This window comes from Anthonomus grandis, chromosome 20 (genome assembly GCF_022605725.1).
Source record: "Anthonomus grandis grandis chromosome 20, icAntGran1.3, whole genome shotgun sequence".
Taxonomy (NCBI): domain Eukaryota; kingdom Metazoa; phylum Arthropoda; class Insecta; order Coleoptera; family Curculionidae; genus Anthonomus; species Anthonomus grandis.
In genome coordinates, this window is record NC_065565.1 from 3,796,164 (window position 1) to 3,819,638 (window position 23,475).

Below are 23,475 nucleotides of genomic sequence, written 5' to 3' on the forward strand. Positions count from 1 at the left end.
AAAGTTATGTTTTTTAATGTAAACAAATATTTTACACCCAAACAGATTAACCACCCAAGTGTGATGTGGTCTGGTTATAATTACTAGTATATTTGCTAATATTATTTATTGATATCATAGAAGAAAAAATTAATTTTAATATTGCTTTTACCAAGTTAATTTATAATGTGTTCTCAAATTTACTGTAAAATTATTATTGTATCCTAAAGTACACTCGTGACTTAAGGCACCAATTTTAACACTGTAGGTACAATTTTATACTTACTATATTTGTATTTGTAATTAAATTTTAAAATTACAAAATAATAATGTTGCCCTCTTATTTGACAAAATGAAAATAAATAAGTAGGCGATATTCATAAATATCAAACAGGATCAAGTAGTGAGACTAATGTTTACATTACAATATAAATAGTGACAATGTGTTTAGTGTAGGTTTTAAAATGGTTATTAGGACTTCTAGACATTTTTAGTGTTATTTATCATCTATTTTTTTGCTAATAAAGTGTTACATATAAGTCATTAGAAATAAGGCAAGACATTATTAAAATTGAGGAGTTATTGAAATTTTCTGTGATATTAAATATTTAGAGCAAATTATTGATATTGTACTTAATTAGTTAGGGTTAGTAGTTTTAAATTAAGGCTTCATGTAAACATTTTCCAGGATACTTACCTAAAGGCAGTAGAAAAACAACTAATCAACTGATAGTAACTAAACAGAAAATCACGCCAAGTTTAAAGCAAAACACGTTTATCACATATTAAACTGTTGTGTGCAAAATAAGGAACTGAATCATAGAATATTAATATAAGGGGGTTAACTGAATTAATTTAATTAGAATTGTGGGATCTACCGGTATGAATCATAAAAAAAAAACAAAAATAATAACACAGACGTCAAATGTTTTTGACTGTTATAGTAGTTCCAATATCTACAAACAGTGGCGCCACCGATAATGTGGTAAACAGCAGATATTAGGCTGGTGAAGTAACGTCAGCACAAAAACGCAGACGAACGACGTAAACGACGTTTGCGTTAACGTCGCTATTGTGTGCTAATTGTAGCGTTTACTTTTATATTTCGTTGACTAAATGCAAAAGTTATTGTCAAGTATTGTTTAAGTCACCAGAAGAAAATTTTATAGGATGAGGTTTTCTTCAGTTTTGTCGTTAAGATCATTTAACGACAAAATTATTTTCATTTAAGGATCCTTCCTACAAGCTCTAAAAAAAATAAAATAAAATATATAATTAATTTTAAATAATAAAATGAGTCGTTAAAATACTCTTCAATGCTGTAGTAAGCTTTTGGTAAGATTAATTTCTTTAGTTCTCTCCTAAACTTTTTAAGGTCTGTAACAGTCCTAATCGAAAAAGGAACATGATTAAATATTTTACGACTAATAAATATAAGAGAGTTTCTCGTAAGTGAGGAGGTGGGGATTGGAAGAGATAAGTGGCCCACTTGACGAGTATTATGACTGGTGCAGGATGATGGACTTACGGACTTATGCATGAGTGTTGCAGTTTCCAATATAAAGAGTGAGAAAACTGTTAAAATTCTTTCAGCTACAACAAGAGGTTTACAAGAGACTCTCAGACCAACACCACACAGATACCTTAATGCTTTTTTCTTTTAGTAAAAATTATGTTAAGGAGTCCCTTGGAGCACAAACCCCAAAATGGCAACCCATAACGGATTTGAGAGTCTATTAAGGCGAAATAAACTGAACGAGCAAACAACCCCACCCAACTCATGCCTGGCAACCCTGACTGTAAAACAACCAGAAGAAAGTTTAGCAGCGAGGCCCAAAACGTTGGTTGTCAAACCTTAAACTCTCATCAATGAAGAGGCCGAGAAATCGACAATAATCCCTACCATGTAGTAGGCTCTGCTCATCAAACAAAAAACCCTCTACATTACACTTAAAGCCCAGAACAAAAGTCTTATCAACATCGAACACAAGCTGATTACAGATGCACCACTCTTTAATTTTGTGAAGGTCCTCTACTATGAGAGATCTGACTACTTTTTGATCTTTGTTATGCCACAGAATTGTAGTATCATCGGCAAACTGAACCACTAGTCGATGCAGTGATAGAGAGCTTAAGTCATTAACGTATAATAAAAATAAAATAGGACCAAACACTGACCCTTGAGGTACACCACATTTAAGATGTGCTATCCCTGACGAAAATCCAGATGCAACCACCCTCTGTGTGCGGCCAGACAGGTATGACTTCAACCACCCCAAAGCCACTCCTCTAAATCCGTAAAAATCAAGCTTTGACAGCAGTATTCCATGATCCACACAATCGAAGGCCTTGGACAGATCACAGAACACCGCTGCTGCAGCTTCCTTGGAGTTCATAGATAGATACACACTCTCCAAGAATCTGAACATGGCATCCTGCGTGTCCTTAGATGACTGAAATCCATACTGATTAGGGGACAGCATATTGTATTTGGTCAAAAAAGAGACAATAGCTTCCTTTAAACAGGATGGGAACTCGCCCTGAAGAAATGACTGATTGATTGCCCAAACCAAAGCACCTAAAGCGCTCGCAGGCAGAAGTGACAGCAGACGTGACCATCGGAACCCGAAGACCTATGATTCTTCAAGCACTGAATTGTTTTAAGGACCTCGGTGGCATCTACAGAGTGGAAAAAGAATGATTGGTTGATAGGATTCCGATTAAGATATTGCAATGGATCGCCGTCACTGGGAACTGCTTTCAGTAACTTCTCAGCAATATTAGAGAAATAGTCATTGAAATCATCGGGCCCCAAGTCCGATGATTCAAACTACCTACATTCGTTAATGATTAACCAACTTTCCTTCTGTCTGTTACCGGACGAATCTAAGCGCTCATTGTAATACAGTTCCTTTCTGACTTTTATCAGATGCCTATAAATTTTCCGATAATCCTGAAAATAAGACTTGATGAATTGATTGTCAATAGATTTACGAAGTCTTGCTAAGCATCGCAAATTTTGGGCAGATGTTTTAGGTCCCGCGGTGATCCATGGTTTTCGTCTCTTGGATTTAAGTCTAACCAAGGGAAAGCAGATATTTATTTTATCACGTAATGTATAATAAAAGGAAGAAAATGGTTGTGGAGCAGCCCGAATTGCATTCCAGTTAACAGACGAAATGGATTGAGAAAATAAATTCAAATTGTTTCCACTGTTTCAAAATGTCAGCTAGTTGGGCTGCAAACTTTGGAAATTAGAAGAAATAATGCCAGAATCTATTTTTTGTAGATTTACTTAACGGTAAAATAGATAGTTCTTATCTTTTAAATAGGATATTATTAAAAGTACCAAATAGGGTTACACGTCAAAGGATCCTTTTCTATGAACGATCTCACCGTACCAATTATGGATTTAGAGGGGTAACAGACCAACTAATAAAATTGTAAAATACGCACTATAGTTCGTATGATCTATTTACGAGAGAGTCTTGTAATAGTTCTAAAAATAAGGTTATAAGAGGAACAGGGGGATAGGTTAGATAATTTATGTAACTACTTTATTTTTGTTGCTTTTTTGTTTGATTTGTGTATGTTGATTTATAAGCTTAGTGCATATTATTTGTGTTTTTTTTTAACATTTGCATGTAATTACCTGTTAAGGTGTTTGTAATTGAATATATAAATAAATATCAGTTGTAGCTAAGTTGCTGTTTGATGCTTGATACAACCTATGCTGTGGTGCTTAATGCCTCTCCCTGTAAGTAGAGATGCAAGGGAGTTAAGCCAAGTAGCACCTCTATGGCAGTTCTAGAATCAACCGTAGTTAGTAGGCAAGTCAGTGTGTTGAATTTTTCTAACAAGTTTTTGAGGAACCTTGCTACACCACACCAAAGATCCATAGGCTATCATAGGTACAGCCAGAGAAACGACATTTTGAATACGATTCAAACTTCTTCATTTTTGAGTATGGGCATGCTAAGCCCAGCTATACAATTTTAACTACCATCACTTAGGGAACCATATGCCCCTATATCCACATATGTAAAATTATAATTTCCATCACACGCTGCTAATAATACCATGCTAAAGTTTTTTTATAGTTATAAAATAAGCTACCAGAATTATGTGGTGCCTGAATTGTAATATGTTTACCATCAATTGCATCAGCACAATTTGGTAAGGACCAATTACTTTTAAATAGGTCAGCCATTTTTTTCAAAATGACAGAACAACTGGCTGTAATTGAGTCCATAAAACAGCACAAGTGTCTTTGATAATAACGCGTACTGTTGAAACTCCTACAAGAAGGGTATAGGAAAGGCTTGGGTATGTATGAGTCTCCAGTAGTTAAGAACCTCAGTATAAGAGCTAATCTACAAATGAAATTAAGCTATTTTAGGTGTTTAACTTGACTCTTTTTGTACCTACATGTATATGTATAAGAACCAGAAATTAAACTCTAAGAATGGTTAATATATCTTTTTTAAGCTGTTTTTGATATCCCTTACAGTACCGAGATAAAAAAAAATTGAGTTTGGGGTTTATATTTATTTTACGCCGATAAAGTTGGGTCAAAAGGTATGGAAAATTATTTTAAAAAATATTCGAAAGGGATTTAGGGAGTACACAATTGTGTATCTAGAGAGCCAACATTAGACAAGCACAATTGTGAAACAAAATTTATTACTTTGTATGGAATGAAATAAAACAGTTTTTATCTTTGGTTAAACAAAGAAAAACATTACATTTTAGGCAACGCATTCTGGATCGACTTTTGCACCCTTCTAACCTGCATTTAACTGTGTTCTTCATTTCTTCATTCTTTGGCCAGTGTTCAAAACCATCAAAGCATTTGTCTGCACAGGTCAAACTGGAAGGCATTCTTCTCTTTTTTATTTCATTTCCTTCAACGCTAGTCTCTTCCTCTATATTTTCTTGGCATTCTGTTTCCTCCAATACACGCTTCTTAGTATCGGCAATCAGATATTCCCCAAGATTAAGTCTAAATTCCAAAAGATCCATAATATCTTTGCTTGGAAGGTTTTGACTATAACAATTTGTTCGATACTCCATCCAGCTGTTTACTATTGTTAAGTCGAACAAATGTAGGATGGCTTTAAGAGTTCATTTCCGGGTTCGAAAGAAAGATCGAAAGTATTCCATCAGTTGGTCGCAAACATCTACACCATCCATATTTTCGTTGTATGATTTAACAACAGCTGGGCATGCTATGCCTGAACGTTTTTTTTCTGTTTTATTCCATCTTTGCACCTCAGTTTCCGGCTGTCTTCCAAAAGCTGTGGATATCATTAAAACAGATTTATTATCTTTCCACTTTGTAATGCAAAGTTTATTATCGGTTCTAACAACTTCCTCTGACTCTTCCCTATTCATTAAACTGTCTTTTTTAAAATCAAACCCTTTCACTCTATTGGATATAATTATAGCAGTTAGTATAGTATAGAATATAGTTATAAATTATAAATTATATTAGTATAGAATAATATAAGAGTAAGAAAAATATAAATTATAGTTAGTATAGAATAGTTGAAAAGTATCTCTCATCTCTCTTGTTGAAAATAATCTGAAACTTTTCAGGTTATGACAAGAATGCACTCCCGGCAAAATAAACGATTTGCGCGTGCACACCTATAAAATGCACTATTCACAATCATGTCGCACGGTTCTCCACCCAGATTAAACATTTTTTGATCCTTATAACACTAGTAATTAAGGAAGTAGCGTAAGGGCTAAGCATGTGTATAATTTAATATATATAATAAACATTATTACATATGACAAACCTGCATCCCGGAGATATTGGCTCTCTCTTTGAAGTCTTGGCTAAAGATGGTTCTACAAAGCTTAATAACTTATCAAAAGATGCAGAAGACATTCTTGTAAAAGTGTAAAAATATAAGGATCACTGAGGTAAGCTTCTCCTAAATGATTGTTATAGAATCCTTGCTGCTTTCTTGCCAACAAAATAGGCCGAACACCAAAAATGGTATATTAACTGCATCCCTGAAAATTACTCGTCTTTTAATAACAAAAGTGCCAAGGTAATATGCAGCCAGAAACATAAAATAACAGAAAGGTGATAATTATTATCTATTACCTATAATCTACCTAGCATGCGCTTCACCCTTTGAAATTGATTGTGAATGCACCTTTAGGTTGCAACCTAATGCCGACAGTACTGATCATCGGTCGTATGGAATGGGCCGGCCGTTGTCGTTCGAGGGAGTGTGAACTACGCTTTACATTTTACAAGAATGTGTTGTGTTGATGGCGTTGATGCCGCTATATTTGCGTTGACGTGTTGAAGTTTTTTTACTTTAGTTAAGTTTTTTTAATCATTCATTATTTGTGGGAATTTAGTGTATTGAGTCTATTCGTTAATATTAAAATTTGTTATAAGTGTCACGAGTTTTCTGACCAGGTAAGTTTCTTGTTCTTATTCTTGTTCTTATTGATGGCTTTGCTGCAAGGCAATTGCCAGCTCGATTTGTGTGGGGTCCCTTGTCGTCTGGCTCGGAACCATTAAGGGATCTCCCGACTTATCTCAGACTATAAGCCTTGTTCTTTGTATCTTATATAGAAAACAAGAAGAAAAATATATTGATATTCTATGATCAATAAACGTTTCAAATAAAAGCTAAAATGGAGGGCATTAATAGAACAACAAAGGCAAGAGAGGAAACATAAATATCACTAATACAACTAAGGATTCAGGAATATGCAGGAAATAAGCAGGTTGAGCTTTAAAGTTTGATTTTATTTTTATTTAGGAAATGCATGATTGTTTCTATAGTTTCGCTATTTGACACATTAAGTATATCATGGATGGATAATGGTGATAATTTCATTCTTTGAACAAAAATTTTATACATGTCCATGTTGTCTATAGAATTTAATGGACATTCAAATAAGATGTGATTTAAGTCATCATACCTTCCACAATCACATAAAGGATCATCTTTGATATTTATTTTAAATAGATGTGAGTTAGTAAGACAATGACCAGTTCGCATTCTGATAATGGTGGTGATGTGTCTTCTATCTACATATTTAATATTGGCAAACCATCTTTTGTAGGGGAAGTCAAATTGAATTTTACTATAATTGTAATGTTTAGTCTCAACTAAATATTTCCATTTGTTTGAAAAGTTATTTTTTATTTTATTTTTGAGTACCTTAAGAATATCATTTATGTCAATGAGCATTTTTCTGGGGACATTTAGGTTGGATCCAATCTTCGCCAAAGTATCCGCTTCTGAATTTCCCAGTATATTTTCATGACCCGGTATCCAGGCAAGCTGGATGTCAAAGCCCTTTTCATTGGTTGTACTAATTAGTTGCTTTGTTATGATAATCCAGCGATCTATCCTTGCAGATAAAAGATTACTTCTAAGTTTTGTAACTGCGCTCAATGAATCCGAAAAGATGATAGCTTTCTTTATTTGTTTTTCTATTGCAGTTTTTACCGCATCATAAATTGCAATAATTTCCGCTTTATAGATGTTGAGACAGTCTGGTAACCTTGATGAGAATTTATAATTTGAACTGGGAATGGATATTCCGAACCCTACCCTGTTACCCTGTTTAGAGGCGTCGGAAAAAATAAAAGTATATCCTTTCTCTTTAAACTTGTTTGATCTTTCAATGAATTTTTGGCTTGTTGAAATGTCGCCTTTTCTTATGTTAAGGTTAATTAATTTTAAGGGTGTAGTCAATATTTTAAAGTTGCATTCGTAACATGGGAGGGTTGCTCCTCTACTGATTAATTTAATATATGGTCGAAACTCCTGAAGTGCCAAAATTAAATAGGGAGTTTTATCCCGTTGCCAGAATTCCGGTCTATGTATTAGCTTCATTCTGGTATTATTTAAAAGCTGTGTGATGGGGTGATTTGTAATAGTTACGAACTTCGATATCAGTTTCATAGCTAAAAGTTTTCTTCTGTGTTCCAAGTCTATCATGGATGCCTCTGCTAATAGTGCTGCTCTGGGGGTGGATTTCATGCATCCCAAACATATTCGCAAACCCTCAAAGAATACAACATCTAACATGTTAAGTATCGTCCCGTTACAGGGTTTAATAAATGTGGATCCAAAATCTAGGTGAGATCTAACTAATGCAAAAAAGATTACTAAAAGAGTGGTTGGATCTGCACCCCACCATACTCTACATAATGCCCTTAAAACACTGAGTGATTTTTTGGCTTTGTTGACTATGTTTTCTATATGTACCTTCCATTTCAGGTTGTTCTGTATCCACATGCCCAAATATTTTACTCGGTGTTTAAAGGGGATAACAACATTGTTGATAACAATTGGTGGAGGGTTAATATTGTTCTTTCCCCTAGTAAACCACATTGCTTCGCATTTATTAATTGAAAGCACTAAGCTATTTTCGTTTAAAAATGTATTTATCTTTTTAATAGCATGAGTAATTTTATCAACCATAATGGACACATTTTTTCCTTTTACCATAATGACCAAATCGTCAGCATATCCTGTCAACTCAACATCCTCCAGATCTAAAAGAAACACTTCTCTAATATAGATGTTGAACAAGATCGTACTTAAAGGGGATCCTTGTGGTAATCCTGTTGTAGTTAATATTGGTCCCAAAAATGACCCGTCATTGCCCCTACAATATAGAAGTCTATTTTTGAGTAGATTAAAAATGGTATATGCCAGATAATTGGGAGTATTTAACATTCGCAATTTATTATATAGTTTATAGATGTTAACATTATCATAGGCTGCTTTAATATCCAAGAAAACTGCTAAGGCCGATTCTGAATATTGAAAAGCATTAAAAACATAAGATGTTAAAAAAGCTATGTTGTCATAAATTCCCTTCCCCTTTCGAAATCCAGTTTGTTTATTAGTAAATTCTACTCTATGTTCTAACATCCAATCTAGGCGAGTTTTGATCATGATTTCCATGATTTTAGACCCACATGATGCTAGAGTAATTGGCCTATAATTTTCGGGTCGTTTAGGGTCTTTATTAGGTTTAAGGAAGAAAATGATGTGAAATTGTTTCCATGAATCTGGTAAAGGTTCTCCCTGTAAAATTTTATTGTATATGTTAAGGAGGATTTGTTTAGCTTTAAAAGATAACTTAGAAAACATTTCATATGAAAGGTTATCCATGCCTGGTGCAGACGATTTTTTATTTTTCAATGCATAATGTAGTTCGGTTAGGGTAAAGAAGGAAATGGTTTCCTTTTGATTTGGGGGCATTAATTGAAAATTGGGGTCAATATTTATAACCGACATATTTCTGAGAATAGATTTCTTGAGATTATCTGGAATATTTATTTTGAATTTATTTGTTTTATAGTTATTATTGAAATTTCTTATTTTATTCCAGACATATTTAATTTTCGAGGTTCTATTTAGGGTTCCACAGAATGTTTTAAATTTTTCTCTTTTTTTGATTTTTAGTTTTTTCCTATTTTGAGCGATGATTTTTTTTGCCTTAATATAGTTTTCAATTGTTGGAAGTTGGTTAAATGTCAAAATTGCGTTTTTCCTTTCTTCAACCCAGCATGAACATTCCCTATCCCACCAGGGGTTCCCTCTCCTAATGATTGAGCCAATTTGCTTCACTGGAATGACCTGGTCTGCTACTACATTGATGATGTCAATTAATTCATCATATTTTAGATTATAGCTTGAATTACTTATAGATAACACAATCTTGTCATGGTATGCATCCCAGTCGGCTTTATGAAAATTCCTGGCATTAAATGAATTTACAATATAATTGTGAGTAAAATTGTTATTGTCATTATTGACTATAAGGCAGGTAGGGAAATGATCACTATTACCACAATCCATGGTGGTATACCAATTGGCCTGTAACGCTAAATTTGCACTGATCATTGTTAAATCAACAGCACTTGATAAATCTTCTGCTAATTGAAAACGAGTCCTAGAACCATCATTCATGATCACTAGTTCATTCTCAAATACAAAATCATTTATTATGTTTCCACCTTTATTGGGAGTACAGTTATCCCATAAGGGGTGATGAGAATTTAGATCTCCCATGATGATGGTATTTTTTGGATTATTATTTATGAGTTTTTTCAAAATGTCTGAATTTAAGTTGATATGTGAGTTACAATATATATTAGTCAACTGGACATTACTTATTTCCACTATTATATATTGAATATAATCTGATGAATAGGTTTCAATAGTTTTAAAAATTATATTTTTCTTAATGCAAGTTGCTACACCTCCATAGCCATCATGTCTATCCTGTCTTATTATGTTATATGATTTTAAATTGAAATGATGTTCTGATTTTAGCCAGGTTTCATTTAAGAGCAGAATGTCAGGATTCTCTTTAAAAATTAAATTCAGTAAATTTTCCCTATTGGACTTAATACTTCTCAAGTTCCATTGAATGATTTTTAGAGTAGAGTTGATGAGGTGTTTGTTGGAGTTTTTTATTATCATTATTTAATAATTCGAATCTGAGTGTGAGTCGGAGCCTAAGTCCATGTGATTTTCATAATTTGGATTAAAAAGAATGTCTTTAATAGTTTTTTTATTTTTTTCTGACATATTTAAAATAGTATGTATGATGTTTTCAATATTTTCAGGGTATGTAGAAGTATGCGATTCAAATTTACTTTGATTGTGAAGTGCACTAGTGCTAGGCATTGGTGAGTTTGTCATGGCTTGTGTATAAACTGTCATATTTTGTTTTTGTGATTTATCCTCTTTTTGGGGTCTTGAGTTGGGAAAAATCAGATTTTCTTCATGAGCTTTTTTGTCATATCCTTTATGCATTATTCTCTTTTTTTTAGAATTTTCAGTTAATACTTGTTGGAAAGAACGTTTAATTGGGTCCGATTTGTAATGTTCAGTTCGTCTTTGTGAGGGGGTTATCAAATTATCTTGGGAATTACCTTTATTTTTATTATTATTTTTTATATTGGGAAAGTCATTTGGACGATAGATAAATTCATCTCTCGGAATGTATGTTTTTTTAATACTTTCACTTGCGTCATAGAAAGTTATATTCTCATATGCCATTAGTTCTTTAATATTTTTTTGTCGCATATACTCCGGGCATTTTTTATCTGTTGATTTATGATTGTCTTTACAATATAAACATTGTGTATTGCAGGTAGAATGTTCTTCTTCACTATTTTCATTTGTTTCTTTCGCACAATTAAAGCATCTTTCTTTACCCTTGCAATTATTGCGGGTATGTCCAAAACGCAGACATCGAAAACATTGTGTAACTGGTGAAATATAAATGGAAATTGGTCTTTCTAGTCGATAAAAGGTTATTGATTTAGGTAAATACACACCCTTAAATGTAAAAAGTACAGTTCCTGTGGGTTCATAATTTGTTTCGCCATTTTTAATAATTTTACGATTGAGCCTCTTGGCGTCTAATATTTCAACATGACTATTGGTTTTACAACATTTTAGTAGTTCATCCTCACCTATTTCGAGGTCAATTTGCCTTACTAACCCTTTACATGATACAAAGTTAAAAGGTATGAATATTTTATAGCCTTTGTCTAATAGAGTTTTATTTTTCATAAAGTTGTTGGCTGCTTGAAAATTTATAAATTCAACTGAAATCCTATTCAGACCTTTGTTTTTAATACTTTTTAAATCAGTAAGATTTAAGTTAAATATGTCCCTAGCAATCTTAATATTATTGTATCTGCCAACATTGAAACCTAGTTTTTCAGTAGATTCTAAATAAACTATAAATGGTCCAAGATCCTGTTTTGAATAAAAGACCGGTTTTTTGTCAGAAATGCTGAAATTATTTACATTGCTAGTCTGATTATCTGTAGGTATGAGCAGCGTATTTTGGGGGGGGCCGCCCCCCCCATTTTCATTCATTGTTTTAAAGCAGAGAAACTATTAATACAAGCATGCACTAAACTATATATAAAAATGATAATTGTAAAAAATGAGAGCTGAAGCAAAAATTCGTTTAACAAAAGATTTGCACTTCGAAGTAAGCTCAACTCACCTTTTTGAGACGCCAACACTACACTAAAGATTAGTAGGAAAAACCAAGACACAGCCTCCACGAAAGCCAATCGTCGAATGCGGACCAGGTAAGTTTCATTTAACTTAGTGGAAAACTGAAAAGGTTATGTTTCTGTATTTCCCCTAACTCCTAACCCTGAAAATATCCAGGTAATATATAGGAAAAGCTACAAAAAACAAACTCTACTTATTGTGTTTAATTGTTATCAAGCTGTAGCAATTTAATTTCCCTGTACCAGCCCCTCATGGTTCATACTTAACCCACTGCGGTAAGTAACATGATGGATTAAGTGAAATAATTGGTATGTTTTTCATAACTTTACCTCCTAGAAATACTTTATTGATATCTCAGGCGTGTTGCTCTAAAAGATCATTTTTTTATGCCGCAGACCTTTACTAAAGGCTTTGAAACTAACCTCATTTAAATGTCAGGCTGCTATTCGCTAAGGTCTTACAGCTTATGAGTATATATTATAAGATAATTAATGTTAAGGATTGCTTGTTATTTTAACATTAAAGAGGTATTAGATACAACTTTTACTTGATTTAAAGTGTTTAGTCTTATACAAGAATCTTGAACATCATGGATATATCTTATAAATGGCATATCAAAATCATTAAATTAGGGTGCTCAATTAATTAAAGTTTTGTATATAAATATCATGAGAAAACTAAACAAGCAATTAATCGAGATGGCTAGACAACAGGCATTAACTATATATGTCTATATCTATATCTATTAATTCAAACTAGGTTATAATGTCCCTTACAAATAAAACAAATTTAAATTATTAATTATAATTACTACATATTTCTCCACTATGCTTAGACCTAGTCATTGTGCAAATTATGAACCAAATTATCTAGCAAATCATTGCACATTGCCAATTTGCGAAACATTTTGACCCAAAAACTAACTTTAATGATATGTTATTTATTTTTACTTATTTACAATACAATAAAACTTAAGTATTAACACAATAAAAAAATATATATAAAGCATCTGCTGAGCCTGTACCTACAGTATAGGATAATTGTTCCGAGAGGAGCATATATGGTTCACTAATAATTTAGGTAGTACAGAACCATGTTTGTATGTTTTAGAACAACTTTATTCTCTGGAAATTAATAATATTAAAATTTTGTACATAAGAATAAGCAAATGTTGCATAATTATACAACACAAGCAGACATTGCTAATAATTTGAACAATGCACGAACTAGATGTGACTAAAATTTTGATTGAATGACTTACTTGGGTCCTAAATTATATAATTTAATCCCTATGAATATTATCAGAAAAAGAGCCGTTAGAAAATATTCTTTAAGATCTTTTTTTCTAATAAGAAGTTATAAGTAAAATGTATAATCAGCATAACATAATAATCAGCTTTATTTCAACATTGTGTTCATACATGAGATAGGGTGAATAAACCACTTATTATTTACATACTTGCACAAAAGAAATAGTGTTAAAAACTATATAACTGAAGAATGAAATTGTTGTAATAATTATGGTACTTTCTCAGTGAGTGTCAGTCAATGTGCAGGATAAAAAAACAAGGTTTTTTTGTCATATCTATAAGCCATTTGTGGCACCAAGTTTCCCTATTTGTAAACATAGTAATATAAAGCATATAATTTCAAGATCTTTTCATCTATAAAAACACCCCTACAACTACAATCTATTTTTTTTTACTGATTTCAGTTTTTTTGAAATAAATATACACAATTTGGTAATTGACTACATAAGGTGGAGATTCAAGAGAGTAGGACAAACCTTATATATGTACCACCTATATCTTCGCTTATAGATGTTGAATGAATTAGAAAACAGATCGAAGAGGCAAACTGTCACAATCAATCAATAATTACTGTAAATCTTGGAAATGATGCAATTTTTTAGAAGTGGGTGTAGGCGATATTTTAATATCATAATCATCTTGTTTAACGGCCCATTTTGATGAAGTTTGTGACTTGACCATTAGTAGTCGCAATGTCTGAGACATGCTTAACAGATAATATGTGACATCCATAATAGTGGATAGGGACAGTAGAGAGACTGATGGAGCAATAATTTATGTTAGAAATAATCTAAAAATGACAGAAAAAAAAACATTGGTTAGTTGCAATTGAAATAGTTTATAATAATAGGAAATATTTTATAGGTTCAACGGTTTGAGTTTGAGGGTTAAGTTCGAAACTTTTTTCTTGGGGTGGTGTGATGAAAGCATTCTTGATAATCAATCTTTTGTCATGATAATTAGTGAGTTTAATGTAGATTTTAGTACTCGGAGATCAGAACATTTTAAAACTAATTTAATGTGAAATGACACCACCTGGTCAGGTGGAGATTCAATTATTGATCTAGTGTTAACAAACGATCAGAATGAAGAGTATTAGAAAGTCCAAGAATTAGTGAGCAATACATAATTGAAAGTTTGCAAATGTATGTAATGTAAACAATGTATATTCAAGAGAGCCAAAAATATTCCAAAGTGGAAGAAGATATATTGATTTTTTCAGTTTAACCCATTAGTGCATGAACTTATAAAAATGGTTTTTTATGTATTTTTTCTTTATGAGTTAGTTAAATGACTTAAATAAGATATTAAAAAAAAAAAATTAAAAAAATAAATATTAGTTTTTATTAGTGTATTATGATCCGTCCCTCAAAAGGGACTCCATGCATAAAATACATAAAATTAATATTATTTAGTTTATATGGTAATTTTCGAAACAATTTTTTGGATGAAGTCCACAGTCACATTTTACACATATAAAGTTACTTTTCTTCTTGCATACTTGGCACCTTCGATCAGATTCATTGTACCGAATTAAATGTCCTATATTATCAAATCTAGAGGCTTTACGAACTGGAAGCGTAGTTTTTTCTCTACTTGGTTTTTTACCATAGGACTGTAAAAAACTTAGGGCGATATACCTCCGAAATTCTAGTAGGGAGGCACAATTTGCATCATTTGGTCTTAGCTTTTTCACAAGTACCTAGCCATTTGAGATGCTTGCATCTAATAAATATGAAACTATTCATTCTTGTCCTATACAAAGCAGTCAGCCCATCCATTTTATCAACTCCTCCCATGCGTTTATTGTATCCAGCTATAATTTCTGGTTGTGGAATTTGTGTTTTAGTTTTAGTTTCCTTACACCATCTAGATGTGGTAACAATGTCATTATTTTCGAAGTTGGTACCCAATGTCACAACCTTGTTGTCCTTCCATTGTACAAAAGTAACGTTATCACAAGAAACAAAACTGTGGCTTCCCCTTGGTTTTGATTTCCATGAAGCACTTTCAGGAAATGGACACTTTTCCGTTCAAATCTCTCTTACTGTTGCAGAAATTTTATTTTCCGAGAGATGGTTCAGTAAACTCAGGCTTGTAAAATAGTTATAAATTTTTTTTTTTAATCCCTGGTTAGAAGGCACTTCCGATTTATGTAGTAAGGACATAACCACGTCCCCACCAAGACCAAAAACTTTTTCTGCATCTGATTTACCAGTGTAAATCTCAAAAGAAATCATGTACCCATTACCACTGCATAGAGCCCAGTATTGAAGTCGAATCTTATCGGCTTGCCCTTGATGTAGTACTGTTTGGCATAGTGTTTGCCATAGTAGGGTATCATGCTTTCATCAATTGAAAGATTTTCATCCAAACCTCCGTGTTTTTTGAAATTCTCATTCAGTGAGTTCAGTAGATGGCAAGTTTTGTAAAGCCGGTCACTGCGATCAATATTAGCATTATCGTTGAAATGGATATGGCGAAGTAACACTTCAAATCTATTTAGTCGCATGCTATTTTTTAAAATGTTTGGTATATCTTCTGTTGGATTCCAAAACATCCTCTTGTTCGGATATTTTGCATTACCTGAAAGAAGCATTCCTCCAAGTAGTACATATAACTCTTCTTTTGTCAAATTTAGCTCCTTATTCTTTTGTTGGCCGTATTTATTGGTTTCCTCAACAATTTTCGATGTGAGTTCTTCATCGAAAAACAGTTTTAAAAAATCTAACCGATTTTGGGTTTCTTGAGATGGCTCTCGTGGCACACAGTTTGTATTTATAGAAAAAATGGGAGAATCTGCGTTCCATTCGTATAGTTTTCTACGTTTGGGGACTTAAATTTTAAAGGTCTTAAGGTCATTAGGAAGATTTCATAAAAGGTTTGTTATTTATCTAGATGTTCACATTACGGAAGCTTATGGACAAAAAAACTAATTACAAGGTACTTGTCCTGCCTCACTTTAATTATTGTTCTAGTGCTTTATTAGGAATCAAAATAGTAGAAAGTAAAAAGTTTTTTAAAGGGGCTTGTAAAAATCATTTAATTGTAAATTTAATATAATAAACTACTTATTTCTGCAAAATTTTTCATGTTGGTTTGTGTGTGTCTGGTTTTTGTTTGCATAATATACATAAATTTGTGGTAATTGGTAATTGTACAAATATTATATAAAAGTATTTTTTATAATTTTTTTAAAATGTAATATGGTAATTATTAAGTCACCTCGTTGTATAACTTGTATTAGTTTTTTTTTTGACGAAATAAACGATGTACCGGGTGACACAGGAAAAAGGGAACACTTAGTAAATATTTTACTTTTTAAGATAAACAAATGAAATTTGGTATATTGGTGGAATTATTATAAGAGCATTTTTTGACATATTCAGTTGTTTTTTGTCACTTAGGTAGGCGTTTGATCCCTAAAGAACATTCGTAGGGCATACCTTACTGAATACCATGCTTTTTGTCTCAGAAGAATATGCCCACTAATTTTTCAGATATTGGACTTTGAAGTGGATTTAAATAATTTTTGGACTGTTTTTGGTAAAAAATGTATAACTTAAAAAATATTAGACCAACTAACTTGCAATTTTCTTGCATCCATTAGCAATTGCTCTCTTTATAATTACAAGAAGTTTCAAGTAAATTGCTCTTAATTTGAATTTCTTATGAATTTTTATACTTGAATTAAAATACTTTTTGGACTATTTTTGCAAAAATGCTGTTTTTTTATTAAAATCACCCTTTGCCCCCCACCCACCCCAAATAGTTTTTCCGGTAAAAAATTCATCTGCAAAAACAGTCCGAAAAATATTTTAGTCCAACTTTAAAAATTCATAAAAAAATCAAATCAAGAGCAATTTACTTAAAATTTCTTTTAGTTATAAAGACATTTATTGCTAATCGATGAGAGAAGGTTATAAGTTAATTGGACAGTTATTTTATAAGTTATCAATTTTTTTACGAAAAACAGTCCAACAGAACTTTTATTGCTACATCAAGCATATTCATGCATCAGTGTCTTTGCTAAAAAATTTATAACTTAAAAAATAATAGACCAATTAACTTGCAATTTTCTCGCATCAATTAGCAGTTGCTCTCTTTACAATTAAAAGAAGTTTCAAGTAAATTTCTCTTGATTTTAATTTTTTATGAATTTTTAAAGTTGGATAAAATAATTTTCAGACTGTCTTTGCAGAAGAATTTTTTACTGGAAAAACTATTTGGGGTGGGTGGGGGGCTAAGGGTGGTGTTAATAAAAAACAGAATTTTTTGCAAAAAATTATTGACTGATTAAACCTTCTTGCATCGATTAGCAATAGACATCTTTATAATCACAAGAAGTTCTAAGTAAATTGCTCTAATTTGAATTTCTTATGAATTTTTATACTTGGATTAAAATACTTTTTGGACTATTTTTGCAAAAATTCTTTTTTTTTATTAAAATCACCCTTGACCCCCCACCCACCTCTAATAGTTTTTCCGGTAAAAAATTCTTCTGCAAAAACAGTCCGAAAATTATTTTAATCCAACTTTAAAAATTCATAAAAAAATCAAATCAAGAGCAATTTACTCGAAATTTCTTTCAATTATAAAGACATCTATTGCTAATCGATGAGAGAAAGCTATAAGTTAATTGGACAGTTATTTTTTAAGATATCAATTTTTTTACAAAAAACAGTCCAACAGAACTTATATTGCAACATCAAGCATTTTCATGCATCAGTGTCTTTGCTAGAAAATTTATAACTTAAAAAATAATAAACCTATTAACTTGCAATTTTCTCGCATCAATTAGCAATTGCTCTCTTTATAATTACAAGAAGTTTCAAGTAAATTGCTCTTGATTTTAATTTTTTATGAATTTTTAAAGTTGAAATTTTTAAAGTTGAAGATTAAAATAATTTTCAGACTGTTTTTGCAGAAGAATTTGTCACTGAAAAAACTGTGTGGGGTGGGTGGGGGCGTAAGGATGGTGTTAATGAAAAACAGTGTTTTTACAAAAATAGTGCAAAAATTAGTTTTAATCTAACTATAAAATAGTGCATAAAATAGCAAAACGTCCAAGTTATTTGGAAAAACTGCGTTTGGTTCAAAACTTTCTTGAAAAGGAATTTTCTCTTACTACTTGGAAGTATATACAGATAATATACAGTTTATAGAACAAACAGCTGGTAAAACTTATTGGATGTTCTAGTAAATAAAATTTAAATGTATTTGAACTTTACTACGAACCCCTAGATATTTTACTATGCACTCCTATTTATATTTTTGCTCCAAATCAAGACAACGTGATGTAATATTTCCACAGTATAAAATGTCGATTTCTTAGTAGATCAGTGGTCGAATCAGTAGCAACAATCCATTAAAATTTCTAAATATTTCATTAAATTGCGCTATTTTTTTTATTAGATATTCGTTTACGAACCCCTAGATATTTTATCAAATACTCCTATTTATTTTTTTGCCTGCAAACCAATGGAACATTAGCGTTTAGGTAAAAATTAATTGAAGTGTTTATTAAAATATACAGGGGTTCCTAGTAGGCTGCGAAAGGTTATTCTTTATAATCACAAGAAGTTTCAAGTAAATTGTTCTTCATTTGAATCTCTTATGAATTTTTAAGGTTGGATTAAAATAATAAAAATTTATAGAAACTTTATAAATCAGGAGAAATTTACTTGAAACTTCTTGTAATTGTAAAGAGATCTATTGTTAATCGATTGAATATGTTGAGCGGAATCAATCATGTTGATGAATTTTTATTTGAAAAACAGTGATTTTGTAGGAGAATTTATTACTGGATAAATGGATGGGGCGGTTGGGGGATGGGGCAAGGGTTATGTTATTAAAAAATGTTTTTTTTGCAGTATATAATTGCCTTAGAGGAAAAAATTTAGCCAACAATACCAACAAACCTTAATAGTTTGCAAGCACGTTTTTCGTCAACCGAAATTTAACTCCCTGTATTATGACTTAAGTAGTACCTTTTTTACAGGTTTTCCCTTAATTGGAAATTATTTTTTCTAGTGGGTTCAATATGGCAAGACTTACTGCTCCAAAAGAACTCCTGGAAAAGCTGCTCTGCACTAAATGTGAGGAGCTACTATCGGTTTTCCCAGTATACATCAAAACCAACGGCAAAGACCCTATTTGCGGACGATGCAAAATTTCCGAGGGCGAGTACATACGCGATGAGGCCTATGAACGTTTGGCCCAATTTCTAATTTTTCCATGTGCTCTAGAATCGCGAGGTTGCGAAACCGCTTTAACGCCTTTAAAAATGAAAGTTCACGAAATCTGTTGTACTTACGAGACTTATCAATGTCCATTCGCAAATTTCACGTCTTGCAAATGGTCGGGTCCCAACCCAGATATACCGGATCATTTGAACTCCAACCATGAGGACGCTATACTAGCTGATGGTAAATTTACTATCGAATTTCAAGACAGCTTTCAAGGCATTTATCTGATGTACGATAAAGAGGAGATGTTCATTATAAAAACTGACGTAGATGCCAAAACTAAGACCTTTGTAGGTTCGGTAGAGCATTTATTAGTGAACGAAGACTCTTTAAGGCATTCATACATGTTACAAGTGGCTTCGACGGATTCGACACTTGTTTATGAGTTTCCTCGACGATCTACTGATCAAGATTCGCAAAATGACACGAGATTTACGTACGATTTTATAAAAAAGAAACTTGAGGCCTCTACGTCTTCTTTTGTGGTAACAGCTGTAATCACTAGGGTCAATGACAATGACGAAAATATCAAACAGTGCGTTAAAATCGAAAAAATCAAATTGGATATTGATGAAGATATGCTACGTGAACTGGAGTGTCCTGTATGCTACGAATACATGCTGCCTCCCATTTATCAGTGCATCAATGGGCATAGCATTTGTGAGTCTTGCAAAGGTATGTATGGTCATTTTTATTAACGTTTTTTAATAAATTTACACTGGTGTTACTTAGTTACAATTGAGGAGATTCAATAGTTATGTAATAGAAAAATCCATGTAAATAGAAGAGTCCATCATGTTCCTCTGCGGTGTCCTGCACTAGTATATAAGTAGATGCAATCCTTTAAGGGATGTCTGACCTAATTTCGAACGTGACAAAAAATATCTTCGCGCAAGCACCACTCCAAGAGTGACATAGGACTTTCCTCTCGAGCTTGTGTTTACCATTAAAAAAAAAAATGTGCTCATCAAAGTGAAATCATTCATTTTGTAGAAGTTTATAAAAAAAAACCCACATTGTTGGGCGCCTAAGTGTACGTAATACTATGTACAATAATGATTTTAAATTTACATGATTTTCTTTTTTGGGTTGTGTGTATGTTCTTTTTACGTTTGACTCGAAAAATATACCTGAAGTTTATATAAGAAAAATATAAATATTATAAATTTTTTTTATCACCTATAATTTTCTTAAAAAGCATTTTTCTCTTAGGCAAATATTTTTTGCAAAAAAAACGTTTTTCATTAACAATACCCTTGCCCCCCCACCCACCCCACACACCTTACCAGTAAGAGATTGGTTTCAAAAATCCGTATTATTTCCAAAATAATACGCATGAATTACAGCTGCTTTTGTCGTTAATATCCAACCTAATAAAATAGCTTGTTTATTAATATTTGATTATATATATGTATATTATTAATATAATACCGGGTGGCGCATCGAAAACGAAACAGAGCCAATTACGGGCAGTCCATTAACTTTTTAAAAAAACGCTCGGACCCGTCGATTTTATTTTCAAGGGGGACACTTAATAATCACAAAATCACTTTCCCACCGACAACCCCCTAAGCGGGGGTGGCACTACCCCTAAAATCTTAAATGGGAAGAGGGGTCGAGTGATACCTCATTGGAAAGGTCTTTTAATTCTCTTTACAAAGGTACTTGGTTTAACGCAATTTAAGTAAGTACTTAAAAGAATTTGCTTTAGTTCACTATCTCAATCACAGACCACGTTGGTATTAATATTAATTTATATACGACAGGTAATAAATATCATTAGAATAATGCGGATGAACTAGAGAACGGATCAGCCAAAAAATATTTGTAAAATTTTCTTGTTGACCAAAACTAAAAATTGAATTATTCTCAATTTATTCTAAATGTAGTACGCTGTTAAAAAGGTGATTTATAGTGCGGGACTTTGTTTTTTTTAGGTAATACCTATTTTTAAAAATAAAAATGGTGCATACAACGGCAGGAAGAGTTGAAATAATTGAATTATGTTTTGGAAATAATCAATGTGCTAATAGAACGGCGGAATTATTTAATATGCGACATGAAAACAGCAAGGTGCAGCGAAAGTATGTATTGCAATTTGTTTCCAAATTTCGAGAAACTGGATCAGTGGCGAATCGCAAACGCAATATTGAAAATCCCGTAAGGAATGAAGGTATGGAAGTGGCTGTACTAGGGCATATTAATCTAGATCCTACATTAAGTACCCGTCAATTGGAAACTGTCACAGGTATTAGTCGACGTAGTATCCAAAGAACTCTAAAAGCTCATAAGTTTCATCCGTACAAAATACATCTTGTGCAAGGGCTGAATGAAGATGATTTCGATCGGCGATCACAATTTAGTGAAATTATGAGTGAACGAATTATTAATGACCCAAATTTTTTGTTTAATACGTGTTTCTCTGATGAAAGCTCTTTTTTCCTGAATGGCTTGGTCAATCGTCATAACTGCCGATATTGGTCCGACAATAATCGTAGACTGTATCGTGAGGTACACACCCAATACCCACAAAAGTTAAATGTCTGGGCTGGTATCATTGGTGATAATTAAGTTGGTCCATTTTTTTTATCTGGAAATCTGACAAGTGAAATGTACGTAGAGCTATTACAACAGGCCAATTGATCCAGCATTGACAACTATAATTGAAACTCAAAATGACAGATACGATGAGGATAGATTGATGTTTCAGCAGGATGGTTCCCCCACCACATTATACGTTATTCGTGCGAGAATATTTGGATCGGACGTTTCCAGGACCATGGATTGGAAGAAGAGGTGCTATTGAATGGCCTCCACGATCGCCGGATTTATCACCTCTAGACTTTTTTCTTTGGGTCACTTAAAAAGCAAAGTTTATGAGACTGAACCCACTTCGTTAGAAGATTTACAAGGCAGAATTGTAAATGAGTGTCTTCAAATCACGCCTGAAGTATTGCAGAACGTGGGACAACGCTTTGAGCAAAATCTTTTTTATTGTATGGAGCCATTTTGAACATTTATTATAAGCTTATAACACTTAAGCAAATTCTTTTTAAAAATATTTTTGCGATAATTTTTTGAATGACTAGAATTATTTAATTAAAGTCAAAATATTCTGTAATATGATAGAGCTATCTCATTTTTTTGTCTCATAATTTCATAATACTTGATGGTTTTGTCCCACTGCCTGGCATTGTTTTTCCGTACGTACCTTTAGTAGTCTATGATAAAGTAAAAATATTGAAAATTACCTTTTAAGGTTTAAATGCGAACATTTTAAAAAGTACTTACTTAAATTGCGTCAAGCCAAGTACCCTTGTAAAGAGAATTAAAAGACCTTTCCAATGAGATATCACTCGACCCCCTTCCCATTTAAGATTTTAGGGGTAGTGCCACCCTCGCTTAGGGGGTTGTAGGTGGGAAAGTGATTTTGTGATTATTAAGTGTCCCCCTCGAAAATAAAATCGACGGATCCGAGCGTTTTTTTTTAAAGTTAATGGACTGTCCGTAATTGGCTCTGTTTCGTTTTCGATGTGCCACCCGGTATATGTATATTATTAAATATATTATTAATACAAAAACAATGCTATTAGATTGGATATTATGGATGCAAAACGGTGATTTTTCAAAAGAATTTCTTACTAGGCAAATGTTTGGGGTGGGTGGAGGGTATAAGGGTTGTGCTGATGAAAAACAGTGCGGAAAATATATATTCAATATTTAGTTTAATAACACTGTTTATTTAAATTTAATGTATAATTTTATATATAAATATTTAGTATAAAAACAACATTATTAGATTGGATAATAAAGTTCAAAAATCTTGATTTTTCAGAAGAATCTCATAAAAAAAGAACATATGTTGGGCGCCAAAATATAACCAACGCGAAAAAG

General features: G+C 32.4%; 2 protein-coding genes across 7 annotated transcripts in view; one reads left to right on the top strand and one right to left on the bottom strand.

Moving 5' to 3' along the window:
• The window catches only part of LOC126747986 (E3 ubiquitin-protein ligase siah-1-like), a 149,676-nt gene that overhangs the window by 32,352 nt on the left and 93,849 nt on the right, over nt 1-23,475 (top strand). Inside the window, exons 1-4 of one of the 5 annotated variants that reach the window (XM_050456974.1) lie at nt 6,280-6,421; nt 6,581-6,735; nt 11,981-12,097; nt 19,367-20,256. In XM_050456974.1, coding sequence (XP_050312931.1) covers nt 12,087-12,097; nt 19,367-20,256 — 901 coding nt within the window. In that variant the 5' untranslated portion in view covers nt 6,280-6,421; nt 6,581-6,735; nt 11,981-12,086. Of the gene's footprint in view, nt 1-6,275; nt 6,422-6,580; nt 6,736-11,980; nt 12,098-19,366; nt 20,257-23,475 lie in introns of those variants that run through there. The other 4 variants (XM_050456973.1, XR_007664571.1, XR_007664572.1 and 1 more) reach the window with 4 other exon arrangements.
• The window catches only part of LOC126747987 (uncharacterized), a 56,266-nt gene that overhangs the window by 17,974 nt on the left and 14,817 nt on the right, over nt 1-23,475 (bottom strand). Inside the window, exon 1 of one of the 2 annotated variants that reach the window (XM_050456976.1) lies at nt 677-889. The exons of the other annotated variant lie outside the window; for it this stretch is intronic. The gene's annotated coding sequence lies outside the window, so the exon portion shown is untranslated. Of the gene's footprint in view, nt 1-676; nt 890-23,475 lie in introns of those variants that run through there. 2 annotated transcript variants of the gene reach the window in all.